The following is a 19,375-nucleotide window of genomic DNA, read 5'->3' as shown; positions in this document are numbered from 1 at the left end:
CTAGTTTTTCCACTGGGATCTGGGAAAAATTACTAAAATGGTCATTTTAAGTCACTCCACTTAGAATTACACAGATTAGGTATATGAGAACAATGGAAACATTGTTTCTTTAGACACTTTAAGAGAATAATTCTTTGTATGCATTTTGTTTTTTAGATTCCATGTATGTATGAAATCATACTGTATCTTATTTCATTTGGCATAATACTCTCTAGGTCCTCCCATGTTACAGTATTCTCTAGGTCCTTCCATGTTGTTGCAAATGCCAAGATAAAAGAACAGATTGGTGGTTGCTGGAGGGGAGGAGGTTAGGGGTGGGTGAAATGGGTGAAGGAGATCAAGGGGTACAGACTTCTAGTTATAAATCAGTCAGGGAGCTGTAATATACAGCATGAGGATTATAGTCAGTAACAGTGTATTGCATATTTGAAAGTTGCTGAAAGAGATCCAGAAAGTGTGACAACAAGATAGTTTTTTGTAACTTTGTATGATGATGGCTGGGAATGAGACTTATTGTGAGGATCACTTTGCATGCATACAAATATTGAGTCATTATGTTATGTACCTGACCCTCATAATATGTTATATACCAAATACACTTCAATTAAAAAGAAAGAGCAATTCTCTAACAAGTTGAAGCATTTGAAAACGGAATGCACTCCCTTTGTGAGTTCCTGTTTCTGCACATGTTCAAAGAGTAGCTGTTGAAGGACTTCCTGAGAAAAAGGTACAAATGATTCAAGGTTGGGATAAGCTACCCTCAAGATTCTATGGTCTTTGATTAGAGAGGGGATTCCTTCAAGAACTTGAGCCTGGAGCATTTCTGCCCGACTCAAGTGAAGCTATTGGTAGGGTGTGATTAGAAAATCATCTAAAGGTTTATAGACACGGACCAGACAGTTTAAGGTCCAAGAAATATTCTTGGACCTTAATAAAGCCAAATGGTTTGGTAAATAATGTTTAAGAAATGTTACTTGTTAAGATTTTGGAATTTTTAATGAGTTACGTATGTTTATATAAAGACATATCATGTCAAAAGAGCTAACAGGAACACATCTATCAGTACGCAAGACCGCTGTTGTGCATCTCCAGTGTATCCTAGCAAACACTCTGAGATCCATCACTCAAACTTGTAGGAGTGCCACTTTTTATTTGCCCCCTATTTTTACTATGCATGGAGAGAACGTTTTGTAATGGCAAAGAAAAGAGTACGGTCAGGTGCTGAGACCTGTAGCTGGAACAGTTGAATTTACAAGTGTGAGCATGGTTAAGCTAATCTGTAGCTCTTATGCAGTTATAAATGTGCTAATATTTCCTATTTTGCTCCATAGTGTTTTATTTGAACTTGAATTAGTTTTTCTCTTCTTTTTAAAATTTCACCATGAACTAGACCTATGCTGATTCGGACATTATTTGACTAACATTGAGATTTGACCCCATTGACCATGGTATCTGTATTACTAAGTAAGGTATTTTTTAAAAAGTACTTTTTTTCAAAAAAAAAGTTTAAATCAAAACCTAGTAACCTGTTGGGAACATTTCAAAGATGATACTGGTTTGTAGATGAAGAAACACAGATTTAAAAATTATATAAAGGGAAATTTTATGAAGAGAAATAAGGTATCAGCCTCTGCTTCTACCTTTCCAGGCAGAATGATTGTATTTGGGGTCATGGCAAGAAGGAGTTTACTTTTTCTGAAAATACAAGAGGTAGCACATGCAAAAGATTAGCTACTTTAAGTTTTATGTTTAGGGTAACTCTTAAGTGTGGTTAAATTAACACATAAAAGGTTGTGGGTGGGTGTTTGCTTTGCCTTTTCTTGTAATGTGCAGACTCTTGTGATAGGTTTGTCTGAAGTATATCCTCGAGGCTGAGTAACTATTCCTGGAGGTGATCTTAATGATATAATAGTTATCAACATAAATATATTACTTTAACACATTTAATTACACATTAATTCTATTGGTAAACTGATTTTCAAAAGAGTAAGCTTCCCATAAGGTGATTTTCATTAGATTTCACATATAGAAAGGATACGATACGTGGACTAGTAGTAGTAGTGCCATCTCTTAAGGCCGAATTGTGATGTTTCAAATCCTCCGTCACTTACTATGTAATGACCTTGGGAAAGTTACTTAATCTTTCTATGCCTTAGTTTCCCAATTGAAAATTGAAGGTAAAAATATCTTTTGCATATGGTTAGTGTCCAAATTAAATGAGTTAATACATGGAAGGTGCTGAGAACAGTGTCTGGTACATAGTAATCATTCACTAAATATTACTTTATTATTGTAATTATCATTTGTTAAAGTTTCAAAATAAGTAACCTAGGACGTGTTAGGACAAAAACTCAAAGGTTTTTGTGGCAGAGTATGTTCACAGCGGAACCATCGCTATCAATGCTAGCAGTGAGTTAACACGTACCGGATGCTCTACTGGGTGCAGGGTCCCAGGGGCCAGATGCTGCCATACAGAATGGCAAAGTCAGGTTCTGAGCTAAGTTAGATGTTTTGTGGGATGACCTTATGTGCTCCGTTTAGATCACACACACACCTTAGCGGGTAGAAAGGGCGTGAATCTCCTAGGTGTGCTTAAGTTCATAGAGTGTTGGCCAATCTCCAAGATCTTTGAAATCAAATTAGACAAGGTTCACATCAAACCTTGGCTTCCCCCTTTATAAAGATGAGGCTAATGCCTACTTCATAGAACTCTGAGGATTTAATAGAAAAGAACCAACGTATTTTCTGACATAAAGTCAACCTTCAGTAGGTACAATCACTTTTTTTCTGAATCAGTGGCTACATGATGAACCCCTAGAATCCTTTCAGACCTAAAATAGTACCCTTAGTCAACAATTACCGGGTCATATCCCACGTCCTGGAGTCTCTGATAACAAGGGTGGACCTGGATCCTGCCAGGCAGTGTGCAGTCATAGGGCTGAACCACAGCTCTGTGCAGGGGCTGGAAGGCTGAGAGATAGGTTGGGGGTGGGGAGTTGAGGGACCCTCAGACTCTGGGTTCACCAACGTCAAGAGTTTCCTAACCTTAAGGATCCATTTAAAAGCTGGTGACCAGGGCACCTGGGTGGCCCAGTCAGTTGAACATCCAACTCTTGGTTTTGGCTCAGGTCTGATCTCAGGGTCCTGAGATCGAGCCCCACCTCAGGCTCTGTGCTGAACGTATAGTCTGCTTGGGTTTCTCTCTTCTTTCTCTACCCGTTCGTCCCACACTTGCTTTCTCTCTCAAATAAATAAATCCATTTTAAAACAAATAAAACCTGCTGCTCATGATCCATAGGCTGTTTGTTTGGCACATGGAGGTTTTAAATAAATTGAATGCTAGTTGATAATATTGACAAATTAGGAGACTCACCCAGAAATCAGAATCTGTGGTTGTTCTAGAAAAATCAGAGGATGAAAAGTGTCTGAAAAATCTAGGCATGCCTCCCAGATGACATGAGTGGGCTGAACTGAAAATCCGTTCCTCCTTTAGATTCATTGTGCCCTTCCATTTTTGCTGGGCTCTTATGGGCCTTGAGTTATGATACCTGCTTTCAATAACACAAACTCTTCCTTCTTTTGGGTAAATTAATGTGCTTTTGCTACTTAAGATTATTTTACATCTTTTAAATACAAATAATTATGAAACAAATTTCTGAAATTGGATATATTACTTTCATGAGTTTCTACCACCACCTCTGCTGTAGTCTACTTACCATGAACTCTTAAAAAATTATTAGCAGTACTGACTAGGATCAAAAGGGCAGTAACAGTAATTTTAAAAGTGCCATCTAGCAGTAATGTCCAAAAGATAAAAAACAGTTCAGGTTTGTAATTACTATATTTATATACTAGTGGTAAATCGCTTCTTAAAGTTTCATATTTCACATGACTTTTACAGCTGTCTTTTCAGAGCTATATTGAAAATTAGCAGTTGGTTAAATGAATTGTACATGACTGCTAACATAAAATGAGAACAATATACTTTTGGGTATCAACAGAGCCAAATGCAGATTCAACGTGAATTAACATGTTCAAGTGTTTTAATGCCTCTTAACCCACTTAAAAACATTTTGTCTACGGGGTATTGTGTAGGAATCATATCCTCGAAGTAAACTTGACCAGGGCAGCGCTAGGGCCTTCTTATTCATTGATACTTACTAAAATGTTGGAAGGTGCGTGTGAGTAACCTTGCACTTGAATATATAAGGTTACTCTTCTGAAGTTGAGATTTCATGAATAATTACCGATTATTGTAAAGTGTTGCATTCTTTAATTTCTTGTTTTCTAGTGTCGTCTGTGTTGGTGGCGATGGATCTGCCAGTGAAGTTGCCCATGCTTTGCTTCTCAGAGCCCAGAAGATTGCTGGGAAGGAAACAGACAGCCTCCTTACCCCTGTCCGAGCACAGCTGCCACTCGGCTTAATACCAGCAGGCAAGCCAGTGACCATGGATTTGCTAATTGGAACCTCTCCTCCTATCTTTCTCTGTTTCACTTCCTTTTTTTTTTTTTTAATATATATATATTTTTTATTTCAGCATAACAGTATTCATTGTTTTTGCAGCACACCCAGTGCTCCATGCAATCCGTGCCCTCTCTAATACCCAACACCTGGTTCCCCCAACCTCCCACCCCCCGCCCCTTCAAAACCCTCAGATTGTTTTTCAGAGTCCATAGTCTCTCATGGTTCACCTCCCTTTCCAATTTCCCCCAACTCCCTTCTCCTCTCTAACTCCCCTTGTCCTCCATGCTATTTGTTATGCTCCACAAATAAGTGAAACCATATGATAATTGACTCTCTCTGCTTGACTTATTTCACTCAGCATAATCTTTTCCAGTCCCGTCCATGTTGCTACAAAAGTTGGGTATTCATCCTTTCTGATGGAAGCATAATACTCCGTAGTGTGTATGGACCACATCTTCCTTATCCATTCGTCCGTTGAAGGGCATCTTGGTTCTTTCCACAGTTTGGCGACCATGGCCATTGCTGCTATAAACATTGGGGTACAGATGGCCCTTCTTTTCACTACATCTGTATCTTTGGGATAAATACCCAGTAGTGCAATTGCAGGGTCATAGGGAAGCTCTATTTTTAATTTCTTGAGGAATCTCCACACCGTTCTCCAAAGAGGCTGCACCAACTTGCATTCCCACCAACAGCGTAAGAGGGTTCCCCTTTCTCCACATCCCCTCCAACACATGTTGTTTCCTGTCTTGCTAATTTTGGCCATTCTAACTGGTGTAAGGTGATACAGCAATTCAGTAACGTGGCAGGATACAAAGTCAATGTACAGAAATCAGTGGCTTTCTTATACACTAACAATAAAAATACAGAAATGCAAATTAGAGAATCGATTCCATTTACTATAGCACCAAGAACCATAAGCTACCTAGGAATAAACCTAACCAAAGAGGTAAAGGATCTGTACTCGAGGAACCACAGAACACTCATGAAAGAAATTGAAGAAGACACAAAAAGATGGAAGACCATTCCATGCTCTTGGATCGGAAGAATAAACATTGTTAAAATGTCTATACTGCCTAGAGCAATTTATACTTTTAATGCCATTCTGTTTCACTTCCTATCCTAGACAGTGTAACACAGAGTTAAATGCAGACTTTGAATCTGAAAGACCCAAGTTTGGCATCTCCACTAGCAAATGTGAGACTTTGGACAAGTTATTTAATTTCTTTGAGCCTCGTTTTTCTAATCTGTAAAAAAGATACCCATATATATATTCACCTCAGTATAAGGTTATTGTAGTATTAGATGGTATATGTGGAGGATTTAATACATAGTTAAACAATTGACAAATGGGATAGTTATTATTCTGGCTTCCCCTATAAAGGTCTAGTGATCACACAGCCCCAGGTATGAAATTTGACAAGGCCACTTTAGTCAAGCCGCTTACAATGTCATATGAGGTAAAATGTTGTAACTCCCATTATCGGAGTATAAAGAGATAACCCGGAGTTGAGAATGCCAGAAAGATTCATTCTCACTGCTGTATTGCCAGCAGCTAGAATAGAATGTGACACATGAACATTCAATAACATTTATTAAGTGAATGAACGTAAAGAAGACATTAATAGAGCGCGTGCACTTGAATTAGGCCTAAAATGGGTAGGATCTGGCCTGATGAGGATGAGTTATTTTCTTCATTGCAAAAATAATCAATGCCAAAGCGAAATCCAAGAGCATGGAGAAATAGAACACAGGTCATTTGTCATTTGTTGGGTGATGACGGGATCAGAATTGTCCCAAAGCAGGGTGGCTTGGGGGGGGGGACTCCACTGGGAGGGGTCTGAATTGTATTTGATAAACAGTAGGAAACAATGGGAGTTTGAGAGCAAGGGAACACCCTGCTGGGTGGCTTTCTGGGAGAATTTGTGGGTAGGGGAAGGGAGGGGAAAGCTGTGGGAGCCTGGGAGAACAGCTGGAGTAGCCCTGGCTTCCAGAAGAGAGGAAAATATCTTTCACAAGTTTATTACATTATGCCAGTCACTCCTCCCAAATTATTTAAACAGTAGTGATGGAAAGTGATTATTTCTTTTCATTTGGAAAACCTCACACAGTATTCCCTCTACAAGAAAAGTAGAAACAATGACCATTTCCTATGAAAATAGGAAATAATATGACTGGTTAAAAAATTCAACATTCTATCCATTTGATAACCACATTCATTTAGTATGGATTTCAGTATATTTAGTATTGTTCGTGGACAGAAAACAAAAGATACACAAATGCTCTTTTAGACTGTGAAGTCTTTTTAAAAAACCAGAAGAATTTAAAAGGAAACACACATTTGGATATATCCTGATAATTATAAAGCATATAGAGAAAACCTTTGATGATCTTTAAGCAGAAGAGAAGAAAATAACCTCAACTGGGAGGGAAAAAAAAAAATGTGGCCAAGAGGAACCAGTCATTTTCACCTTTTCGCATCATTTTAGTGGCTCTGTTTGTAATGGTGGAGTTTTTCAGCATTTCCTTCCAAGCCAAGTGGATGTGCTTAGGTCATTTCCTCTTCAGTAGTATATACACTCACACTAGAGGTCACTTATTAACTGTTGTGTATCAAAAGTAAAATTGTTATCCTCACAGGTAGGCATTTGACCTAAAGTGAATAGTTAGCTAGAAAAACTAGTGGTTATGCTTATCTTCTTAATATGCCATTTGAATGCACTTGGCTTAGAAAATACAGCCTGTTGCCAAAATTGTGGTCATGGTATAGGAGTTCCAGCTTATGGATTCCATAAAGAGGGGGAAGTCATGTGGGGGATGTACTAATAGGAGGACCCAATGCCCCATCAGGCCTTTGATAGAGAATGGGAACAAGAGCGGGGCAGGAAGTTTCCAGGCTGCACACAGAAGACAGTCTGCCTTTGAAGCCATTTGCCTCCTGGAGAGAGACACCCAGAGGGAGAGTGTTTAGTAAATTACTCCACTGAGCCAACAGACTAAGCCGCTGAATTATGGTCAGACTCAAATGGATCAGATGTGGGGAAGCCTGTATTTGAACTGCTGGCCATTAGCAATGGTGTTTGTTGCCATGGGAACTGGTGCTAAGGAACTATACAGAGAGATTCCGATTAAACGGGTGGGGGGAGGATAGAGGAAAAAGAGAGGACATAAAAATAAAAAAGCAATCCAGTTGTTGTAAAACAAGGCTCAGTCCACATACTGATGGCAAACCATATATTCCTATAGCATTCACATAAATAAATTCATGCTTTCCAATTAATTTGAGGAGAATAAAATATTGCCAAGGGACTGTTAATTTCTATGATATTTCAGGCAAAGAACCAAAGTGTAGGTGCAGTTTTCATGAGAATTTTAGATATGCTTGACTAGGAAGTCATTACATCACATTTATCTGTTTGGATGTGGGAGACATTAACGGCCTTATGAATATTCATGGTGTCTGGTTAATTAAGTTAATTGTTCTGCAGAAGTGCTTGCACTTCCAAGGACAATTTTTTTCCTTGTTTCTTTTTTCCTCCATAGTTTCTGTCTGGTGCTTCCATCACTCATGCTTTACATGAACTGCTACTTCTGTCCTTACCCTCTTTGTATCTGGCACATTTTAGCAGGTCTGGGGAGGTGGTGGTGAGCAAAATTGCTGGTAGCTGTTAAGAAAAATAACTTTTCAGACTAATTAAAATGTTTACCTTGAGGTAGAACATTTATAGCTTTTGTGGGAATGCTAAATTTACATAGTTGTTATTTATGTGAGCAACATGTTCTTTTGGCATGTAGATGTCTTTACAGACGGATCACATTTTGTTTTTGGAAATTGTACTCTGTCTTTTAGATTATCCAAATAAAAATACTGAGCAATCTATAGTATTACCATTTTATAAGCACTTTCCTCACAAACTTTCCTTTTAATTCAGTGTGTAAAAAACTGTTCTTCAGGACTAAGGAATGGGTTAATCAGAGTAGAAGATGACTAAAATTTCTGGTCATGCCTCTTTGCAAATTCTATGGATTTAAGAACAAGTTGTCAAGGTGCAAATCCTGAGACGTAAAAATTTAAAAAAGCGATCTTGAGCAATCTAAAAAGAGTTGTGTTTGGATATGCTTAGCATACTTCAAACTCATAGGGAATTAATGGTCTTTATTTTCTTGAGTCATGATATGTGTCATTCTCTATTGCACATGACAACATTACATTATGTTCTTTAATAGCCCTTCTAGAGGAAAGCTTTTATTGCCTATTCCTAATTAACCATGGTAATGGAGGAAATGTGTTTCATGGAGTACTGTAATCCATTGATAATCCTAAATATCTCACTCTAATTATGTGGCCTCCTCCAAAACCTTTACCATAAATCTGATTGGGAAGCAAAATAGGTTGATTTGTTTCCTTTCTTCCCTCCCACCCATTCCAGATTAATTAGCAATTAGATGACCAGAGGGTAAACTGTTAGATGGTCAGAGGATAATTGGAAAGGCTTAGGTAATTGACTCCTGGGTAAAGATCCACTGAGTAACAGGTTTCTGGACCCGTTGTTCTTAAACCTTAGGATGCCTATGAGTTGCCTTGAGAACTGGCTAAAGCGTGGACACCTGGGGCCTTACTTCCAGACCTTCTGTTTCCAGTGATTGGAGGTGGGACCCAGAAATTTGCCTTTTTAACAAGCTCCCAGATGATGTTGATGCTCCTGGTCCCTAGACCATACAATTCTAGATGAGTGCCTCTTCACGTTACTGTTCAGGCACAAAACCTGAGGATCTTATAAAATGCAGACTCTGATTCAGTAGGTCTGGAGTGGGACCCCAGAGTCAACATTTTAATAAACACCCATTTATTGTCCTAAGCACCAGAGTATTGTGGCTGGAAAGTGGGCCATATTCTGAGTAACAAAGGTCAGAGTATCATTTGCCCTTTGATGAATCAGTTGGAACAGGTTTATTAATTAGGGTTGAGATGGACTTTTCTTTGAATTGGTATTACTAGAGGTCTGGAAGTCATTAATATTAGATAAGTCCCTTACGACGATTATTTTAATGACGGCCTTGGTTGAAAATGCCTGAGTTGCCTCAGCTTCTTCAACTTGACAACCCTAGAGCACATCAGTTCAAGTGATACAAAACAAAGAGGTCATGTATGACCACACAGGACTGTTCCCAGCTAACAAATCCAGGGGCTAACCTTCACGCTTTCATAGCTCCTGGCTGTTACTGCCATTTCTTTCTTATAATCTGTAATTCAAGAAAACTTGTAGCCTCTTAATTTTAAATCCTTTTAACCTCCTGGGAATGGCAGGGGCCAGTTGAAATTTTCGTGTTCAAAAAAAGGCTTTTACCCCAAGATCTCAGAGACACAAAAATGTTATAGAAGCCTGACTTGAGAGAACTCTCCTCTTCTGCAGGGTGGTGGCAAAAATCCATGTGGATCATATATTATCCTAATGATTATGAAAATAAGAAACCTATAATGTCTCAAAACAGACTTTTATAGTGGTAAATACCATGAAATTAAATATTTTTTTCATCGAGGATACCATTTGTTCTATAAGAGGAAAAGCCCCTCTTGGATGAAAGCTTATCTCTAAGATTCATTAAAAGTATTTAAAAACTGTCTAGTACTTTACAGTGATTTTAGATTTTTTTTCTTCGTTACTACTTAGATTTTTATTTATATATTTATGCATTTGTTTCTGCTCTCCAGGGACAGCCTTAATGCTGTTGGTGCTCATTTTGTGATAGAAGTTAGAAGCCCACTCATTGAAGTTGGAGTAGACTTTGACATATCTAGTACATTTTGGTAGAAAATAGACATTAATGATGGAAAAAGCAGTGAGCAAGTAGATACTATAAACTATTTACTAATTTTAAGTTGTTTAAAGGCTAAACAAAAATTTGGCGACTATTTGATGTGCGTCTGTGAATGAACACTTATAAGCTTCCATTAATTTTTCATTTGAACATTACATAGTCATCTCTGTGTAAAGTAAGAGCAAGTGCATAAATGAAAACATACACTACATTGATTATACATGTTTTGAATTGATTTGGCAGGCTCTACTAACGTACTCGCACATTCTCTTCATGGAATCCCTCATGTGGTAACTGCAACTTTGCACATTATAATGGGTAAGAATTCTTTCAAAGAAGTTCCTGTTTTATAAGGAATTTGACTTTCTTATAAGGAAGTTTTTATATTTATTTATGACTCTTTTATTTCTGTCAGACGCATCTAAGGAAGGACAAATTCTTTGTCCCTCAAAGCAGAGACATGTTTTACTGAAAACCAAAAGTCAATTAGGGCGAAGCTTCACCATTGGGCTGCCTCCCTTTTCAGAGCACAGGCACTATAAAGAGTAGAAAATGAAGTTTTACTATAATCTTTTGAGAAAAAAAAACATCATGGTGGTCAAAATCACAATTTTACAATCAGATTAAGAAAACCCGTGCATCCTTTTGAAGTATATCAGATACTGTTGTTGGGCTACACCTAGATGGTAGGGCTGGGATGACGTTATTAAAAGAAAAACACAAGGGGCGCCTGGGTGGCTCAGTGGGTTGGGCCGCTGCCTTCGGCTCGGGTCATGATCTCGGAGTCCTGGGATCCAGTCCCGCATCGGGCTCTCTGCTCAGCGGGGAGCCTGCTTCCTCTTGTCTCTCTGCCTGCCTCTCTGCCTGCTTGTGATCTCTCTCTGTCAAATAAATAAATAAAATCTTTAAAAAAAAAAAAGAAAGAAAAACACAAAAAGACAATTCACTGCACAGCTACTCTAGAATTGTTATTCCAATTAATGGAAGGTCTGTAAACTCAGATAGGTGCAATGCAAAACTACTGTTAAATCTAAGTTTAGTTTGCCCGTGTACTTCAACTTGACTTCTTTAACCATGTTTTACATGAAATAACAAGTTGTAGTATTTACTGCTTTGTGTTTCTCCCTTAGTACCTAAAAAATTTACAAATGGCAGTTGTAGTAGTTGTAGGTCAGGGGAGATGAAGAGAAAGCAAGGATATTTATTCTGGTAGGAAATTGCTTGAGATCTTCTATAAGTAAATAAATAGGCTCTTCTGTGTTTGCCATTTTGACAACTTGCCCTACTCCTCTCACTGCTTGACTAATATCCAACATGATATTCAAGGGCACATACAACCAGTTGATGTCTGCACTTTTAGCACCACTGGCAAGCTTCTTCGCTTTGGGTTCTCTGCCATGTTTGGCTTTGGTGGAAGAGCTTTGGCCCTTGCAGAAAAAAATCGATGGATGTCACCCAACCAACGAAGGGATTTTGCGGTCATGAAGGCACTGGCAAAACTCAAGTAAGCTTTTTTTTTTTTTTCCCTTAAACCAAAAATTTTGTATCTTAGAGTACATGAGTGTTAATAGCAAATTTTATTGTATTTTAGGCCTGAAGACTGTGAAATATCCTTTTTACCATGTATCGGCTCTCACGATTTACAAGAATGGTAGGTAAAGAGCTCAAAGTACTATAAACATCCATATCTTTCTTTAAAGCATGAAATAATCTGATATACACAATTTTTTAGTCTTGTGATCTTTGGTTGTTTTTCTAAAATATTAGCAAAGAATGTAGAGTAGTGTAATTCTAGACGGCCATGTACTTTTGACTTCTGTCTTCAGAAACAATGATTCCTTCCATCCATCCATCCATCCATCCATCCATCCATCCAATCATTCACTCATTTGTTCAACATCCTGTTTATTGAATGTTACATACCAGGCACTTTGGATACAACAGTAAGCCAGAAAACAAACAAAACCCATGGTTTTTGCCCTCAGAATTTCAGTCTAGTGTGGAACACGAACATTACTCAAAGCCACACAAAGCAAATGTTCTAGTCTTTAAAAGAAAAGCAAAATCATCATTGTGATGGTGGTTATGACGCCACCTTTAAATGAATCAGCACAGTATAATGCGGTAATGGAATATACTCACATATTTTTACTTACCTGATCTAATCTAAGAAAATATTTGACAAATTAGTTTCTTGAAGTTTCTCAATAGAATAGATGTTATTTTTTGTGTGATGTGGTTTTTCTTTTGTTTTGTTTTGTTTTCTTTCTTTTAGGAAGGCAGAAGGATCTCCCAAATCTGGTAAGCTTAAAAGTACCTCCTTAAGAACTGAGCCAGACCCTGTTGACATTTTGCTCTGGTGAGGGCAAGTAACCAATCACTTCCATTGCCTTTAGACAGTAGTGATCAGTGGCAGACCGTCCAGGGTCAGTTCTTGAATGTCAGCATTATGGCAATCCCTTGCCTGTGTTCGGTGGCACCTAGAGGCTTGGCACCTACTACCAGGTTAGTAAGCATTTTTATTGAATCACTAATACTTTTCTATAAACCAGGGTTTTTTTTTTTTCTCTCTTTTAGAATACCTTGCTAACTTTTGGCTGGCTAGAATATTATCAACAGGTAGTCTCTTTTGGACTGTGATAATAGGAGAGATTCTAAGGGACTTTGCCTCAGAGTAGGCTGAGACCAACTGTTAAACTGGAAAGACTAGATGATCACTGATTTATTTATGTTACTGAAGCTAAAATATTTCTCGGGGTTTTATTAACATAATTTTATTATGTCATTTTATGCCTACTTTGCTCGCTTTATTTGTGTTTATTTACTGGTCATTGAAAACATTACATTTCTTGTATTTCTTATGATCGTCTCTACTTTAAAACTGTAGAACAGACATAAATATCTTCAGCATGAATAGCTTGTCTGTGGGTATATTTGATACCTTTGTCAAAGGAAACTGAATTTCACTTATTTATATTTAGTATGAATAGTGGTACATACGAATCTGCTGCCCACATTTTCTTGAGACATTTTATATATCATTTTATCCACAAAAATATAAACCATCTCTTACACATTCTTTTCAAGCAGGTGTCTGTTATTCATCTGAAAATCTTTCTCTCCCACTCCCATAGAGAGCATGGAAGGATCATGAATATTGCATGATATAGTCAAATCTAGACTTTCCCTGGATGTAGATTAAAAGAATGGCTTCTGTGCTGTGGCAATTTATAACATCATTTCAATGATCAGTTTTGTCTTCCCTGCAAAATATTTAACCAGAATGATTAACAGCTAGCAAGAGGGATTGATTTACAATTTTTTCCTCAGCAGTTGATATGAAGGTGATAGAGAAATATCCAAAGTTAGAGAAGAAGAAAAACTATGCACTTTGATATTAATAATCTAGACACCAGGGTCCTCTTTATCTTTAGTAACTGGAAGGGAGTTATTTTGAAGCTTTTGTGATTTAGAAATTGTAGCTTAATTGTTTCCTGCCTATACTGTCAGAAATCCTAGATAGATGTGTATCTGCCTAGTATAGTTTCCCTCGCTAAAAGTGAAACCAGCTAGCTGACTAAAGGAGCAATGTTCTACAGGACTGGAGACAATACTTGTCTAATCCTACTTCATCTCTGACTCTCATGTTTGCTCAAGGACCTTCATGAGAGGTGGTCTACACTTCTGGGAGTGGATTCATGCCTCTCTCAATGCTGCTCCATACAGTTTTTAACTTGCCTGGAATTCCATTGCTTATTCTCACGAGGCTTAATCAGTATTGATTAAATTTTCAGAGGATGACTAGTTAGAGATTTCCTTTTGGACTGTAACTAAACACTTCCCCACCTTTTTTTTTTTTTTTTTTTTTTTTTTTTTGTAAAAACCGTAATACCACACCTTGGTTGACCAGAGGTATTCAGAGATTTATCTTCAGAATGATTCAGGATCATTGCACAGGAGATTCAACTTCCAACTTTATTCCTCCCCCCCCCAATAAAGTATAACTTAATTCAAAATACCTCAGTGAAAATTGCTGATAGAAATTAGTGTTGTTTTCAGTATCCCAAGATTAAATGCATAATATATATAAAACATTTAGAATAGTGAAGTCACATAGAGCATGTTTCAATGACTAAGTATTGAAAAGGAGACATACGAAGTGCTTTTCATGTTTATGAAAAATTAAGCAATTTTTGAAGAATAAAAACACAAGACAGTACTCTGAATGTGTTGGCATGTTAAGTAAAATGAACATTGGACCCTGGCAACTAAGAGATCTGGTACCAGTGATCATTTTGTTTTTCCCAGTGTGTCTTTGAGCAAATCACTTAAACTTGGGGTCTTCTTTTCCATCTGTATAAACTGAGTGAATGAATGGATAATCTCCAAGGTCCCTTGCAAACTCTAACCTGAGTTTCCATAAGATTTAAAGAGCTCTTTTTCATGTTGTTGTTATTCTTGGAATAACTTTATATTTGCCTTGAAATCAAGCTAGAAATCATTTGCACATATTTCTGCAAACTGCCTTCTAAAGCTAGATGCATTTGTGAGTGGCTTTTTTGGCACTAAATCACATCTCTAAATTTGCAGTCTCTTATATTAAACTGAACTGTTATGCAAGATTAAAATGCTCAGTCATTTAACTGCACATGTGTGGCAACATTTGTCCCTTGTATCCATCTGTGGGCCCCTTTGATTTATTTTTCTATGTCACTTCGACCTGCCCATAAGTAAATATTTAAATATCACACTGTAGGTTTTAGAAAGTGTTGAGCAATTTGTTATACCATTTGTATTTATTTGGTATTTTACCTCTTTTAAAAACACACGATTTCACATTTTGTATCCCTAAGTAAATACATTGGATTTTAAATGATGTCTTGCTAGGTATATAGGATGCATGATCGTTCATTTTCTTAAAAAGCCCCTAACGAACTTACAGAGAAGGAAATCAGTCAGTTAATAAAAAATTAATTCGAAGGGCTGTGCTGTTTAAAAAATAACAACGGCAAGATAAGATTTAAGAATTTTAGGTAAATGTAATGTGACGATGACTAATCTCTCTGGCCTAAAACTTCTAGTAAGCGTGATATTTGTTAGAAGGAATGATAGAGTAATTTCTGTTGCAATCACTTCATAAACTTCTCAATGTCAAATACAAATATTTAATTCCAGATTAAATAATGGAAGCATGGCTCTCATCGTTGTACGGAACACTTCTCGACCAGAATTTATAAAACACCTAAAAAGATACGCCAGTGTTAAAAATCAGGTAGAGTAAATTATTTTTATTACTTGTGTGCAAAACTGTTAATCCTGGAAAGAGAGATGCTGCAAGAGTTGACATCAAATCCTGCATCATAAGAAGGCATTACTCTCTTAATATATTAATCTTTTTTTCTTTCAGTTTGTGGTTCCTCCAAATTTTGAAGAATATCTATTGTATTAACATAGATTGGTCCTTTTTGAGCTATCCTTTGGAGGATACATACATTTGTGTGTGTGCGTGTGTGCCTGCAAAGAGAAAGTAGAAAATGTAGTGTTATATTGAAATGTAAAGTAAATTAAAGATAAAATTATATACTTGGCTGTTCTTCAGAATGAAAAGTAGTGAAGTCTGAGATGTTTAGCCTTCTCAGTGTTATAGCAGCAGACTCTCTGAAGTTATGACCTTCAGATTCTCCTGCCATTTATGTACAGATCAGCCTCCCTTCACTTAATTGAAATAGATTTGCAGACCTATATTTAAAAACACACCACTTTTATACAGTCAGTATTCTATTCAGAACGAGAACATGTGGTTACGTTTTGGGAGACAGATAAAATTGTATTTCCCCTTAAGGGATTTGTTTTAAAGAGAAGCAATAACTATTATAAGCCACATTCTTTTGGCAGAGATTTTGACCCAGTTTTTAGGAAACTGATCCAGAAATATGTGAATTTCTGAAATGATGAGTCTTTGAACTACATCGGTATGCTTGTAAAGCCCTGTAGTCTCACTCCCTGTAGGTACAGAAATGCAGCTGTAGAGAGTACATGGGAGGAGGAGCATAAATCCAGCGCGGTGGTGGCATCTTGCTTATGCAGGTGGCCATTGCAAGGCTCACACTGTAGTAAACTTTTGTAGACAGTCCTCGTGAAGTTTCAGTTCTCTTCTGCCCGCTACATTATTTGATCAGTGTTTATTGAGCAAGCAACTGAATGAAGTGTCTAGGAAATTGTATTATAAAAATTACAGTGCCTCTTTCCTTAAATACGAATCTCAAAGTACACAGAAGCAGACATAATGTAGGTTGTGAGCCGAAGTAATAACTTCACGTGTGCGTGTTTGGGGAAAGATGGTGACTGACTGTCCAAGGAATGGAGGCCTTTTCAGATGTTACTCATTTTGTTTGCAATGTTACTATTTTTCTTAATCCACAAGCAGTACATGTTATTATTTTTTCCTAAGTCAGAAAGTAGAAACAGCAAAGCAATATAAAAAGCACTCAAAATTCTGTATTCCAAGAGCTAATCAGGATCACTACCTTGGTATCAACCTCTGAATCTTTCCACATTAAACATATGTGAAAACTTCAATGGGTATTAACCTGAAGGTACTCATCCTGAGAAGCTCTGTATTTATTTTAGGGAGGTACAAAATAACTAGGAAATTCTCTTTTGGAATTGCCTAAGGGGCAATTGTCTGAGGTAATTTTTTGTAAGCATCCTTTTTTCAACATGAAAATATCCTTGTGAGTTTGAGAGTAGTACATGCTTTCTATAAAAAGAAAAGCGAAGACAGAGTGAATAGAACTCTCTATAGGAAAACAATCTTTTAAAAAAAAGTGAGATCATGTTATGCAAGATATATTATAACCTGTTTTCCCCATTTACCAGCCATGTCTTATTTTTGATGCAAAAATTATTGCCTCTGTGTGTGGGGGGTTGGGGGATTGGAGGAGGCCAGTAGTTAGTCCTAACTCTGATTGACTTAGCTCTTTCCAAAAATTGAAATCCATGTTATTGCTCTGTAATTATTTTTTTTAACAAACTCTGAAATGTTCAACATGATGGTATGTATGAGTAAGTAGATGGATTCCCAAGGTCACTGCTTCCAAGCAATATTAATTTGATACATTTGTTTTTTTTTTAAAAAAAGGACATATATTTACACATAGGTGTGTATGTGTAGTCTCTTTCCTTCATGGTGACATTTTCAAGAATGTAAATTTATGTAAATTATGTAATATGATAAAGACCACATAAAGGTAAGATTATATAAGCAGCAGTCTAGTTAGCAGTAACTGTGGTATCCAGAAAGGAAAACACAGTACTTCGGCCTCGGGAAAGCCCCAGTCTAGGTCCCGGAACCATCTTTGCCAGGTTGAACTGAATCTTCACATATATTAACAATCGTAGTGCATAATGAAAACCACCATCATCCTGCCTTCCCCATCACTGTGTCAAATAGAAAAATACTACCCTTCCTTTCAACTGTATCCTATCACCGTCCTCCTTTTCCTCTGTCTTACATTCCCACGTATACTTTGACCATCATTTTTGGTAGGGAGTTTAAGACCCTTAAGTAAGTTAGCGCTTTCCCTGAGAACTTGTTTGCCAACTTCTAGTCCTCTTGTGATACTTGTCCTGGGGGATCTCATTCCCCACCGCCACCCTGTTTGAACCATCATTTGAGCTTTGCACAATTAGCGAAATTTGTGAATTAGTATTCTCTTTTCTCTGCTGATCAACAGGATCATGGTGCTTTCCTGTGTGCTGAAGTAGGAAAACTCATAGGCATCTTGAGTCTAGCATGTCCATACCTGACCATATTGTGTTTCCCCTAAAGGTCCTCCTTCCCTGTGTCCCTCCAGAGGATGGCATCCTGGAGTTACTCTGGAATCCTCTCCCTCCCTCATTCCTCACAACCCACCAAGCACTTCTGTTGGTTTCCCTCCTAAATGTTTCTGAAATTTCTCCTCCACCTTATTTTGAACCTTAATCCCTTCTAGTTTATAGCACCCTCTTCCCGACCTTCCTTTGCTCTGGTCTTGTCTTCCACACTTAGTTTCAGAGGGATTTTGCTAAAACACTTTGCTGATGCTCTCGTGCTTAGCTCTTCAGTGCCCTGCTCCTTCTTGTCAAGATGGCATCGCATGTCCTTGGCATGGAATACATGGCCCTTTGTATTCTGGCCCTTGCTTATGTCACAGCCTCACCTCTTGCCATCCTACCCCAGCTTTCCTGTGTTTTGGTCATTTTACTAGTGTGTTAGGGCTGCCATGACAAATACCGCAGACTCTGTGGAGGCTTAACAGAAATTTTTTTACAGATCTGAAGATTAGAAGTCCAAGATGGTGTTAGCAGGTTTGGTTTCTCCCGAGACCTCTTGTGGCTTCAAGATGTCTCTCTGCCTTCTGGCTGTGTCTTCACAGGGTCTTTCCTCTGGGTGTGCACATCCCTGGCATCTGTGTGCCTTGTTTTGTCTTTTAGGGACACCCGTCATGGTGGATGAGGGCCTACCCCAAAACCTCATTTTAGCCACACCTTTAAAGACCTTCTCTCTAACTATGGTTACATTCTAAGGTATGGGGGTGATAAGGTCAACTTATAACTTTGTGGGAGAGATACAATTCAGTGAGTAACCACATGTATGTCTTTTTAAAAAAAAAATCAAATATAGTTGTTTATATCTTCTTTAAAAATAAGTACCAAAACACCAGTATTACAATCAGTATTACAGTATGCTGAACTTTTTGTAGTTGCTTGATGGTGCCCTATATCCATACTTAGGCAAATGTTTCCTTTCTCCAAAACTACTTCCCTTCCCCTCCAGTCTAACCCTTGTGTGTTAAGACGCCCATCAGATAGGAAGCTCACTCAACATCCTGAGCTTGCTGCCTCTTGTTTCTCTCGTTTAACTCTCTGCTTACACCATCAAGGCATTTGTGTGTATCACAGTTTGAGCTGCTTGTCTCTTCCTCACATCTTAGACACACCCTCACACGAGATACTGAGCTCTTGGCTCCCTAACCTCCCATCTAATGATGTGGCTTCATAGGTAATGAATTTGCTGGCATGTGTGGAGCTTCATTTGGTGAAGGATGC

General features: G+C 37.8%; 1 protein-coding gene across 3 annotated transcripts in view; it reads left to right on the top strand.

Annotated features, from left to right (window-relative positions):
• LOC111160390 (ceramide kinase like) overlaps window positions 1-19,375 on the top strand; it is a 116,381-nt gene that overhangs the window by 94,610 nt on the left and 2,396 nt on the right. For 2 of the 3 annotated variants that reach the window (XM_022523673.1, XM_022523603.1), the window contains 6 exons: window positions 10,529-10,603; window positions 11,612-11,789; window positions 11,877-11,936; window positions 12,561-12,586; window positions 12,682-12,790; window positions 15,461-15,557. In XM_022523673.1, the coding sequence (XP_022379381.1) occupies window positions 10,529-10,603; window positions 11,612-11,789; window positions 11,877-11,936; window positions 12,561-12,586; window positions 12,682-12,790; window positions 15,461-15,557 (545 nt within the window). Of the gene's footprint in view, window positions 1-4,291; window positions 4,435-10,528; window positions 10,604-11,611; window positions 11,790-11,876; window positions 11,937-12,560; window positions 12,587-12,681; window positions 12,791-15,460; window positions 15,558-19,375 lie in introns of all 3 variants that reach the window. The other variant, XM_022523520.1, reaches the window with a different exon arrangement.

Source organism: Enhydra lutris, unplaced genomic scaffold (genome assembly GCF_002288905.1).
Source record: "Enhydra lutris kenyoni isolate GAN:26980312 unplaced genomic scaffold, ASM228890v2 scaffoldscaffold1, whole genome shotgun sequence".
NCBI lineage: Eukaryota > Metazoa > Chordata > Mammalia > Carnivora > Mustelidae > Enhydra > Enhydra lutris.
The sequence above is the reverse complement of the archived record's forward strand: the minus strand, read 5'-3'. Positions and strand labels throughout refer to the sequence as shown.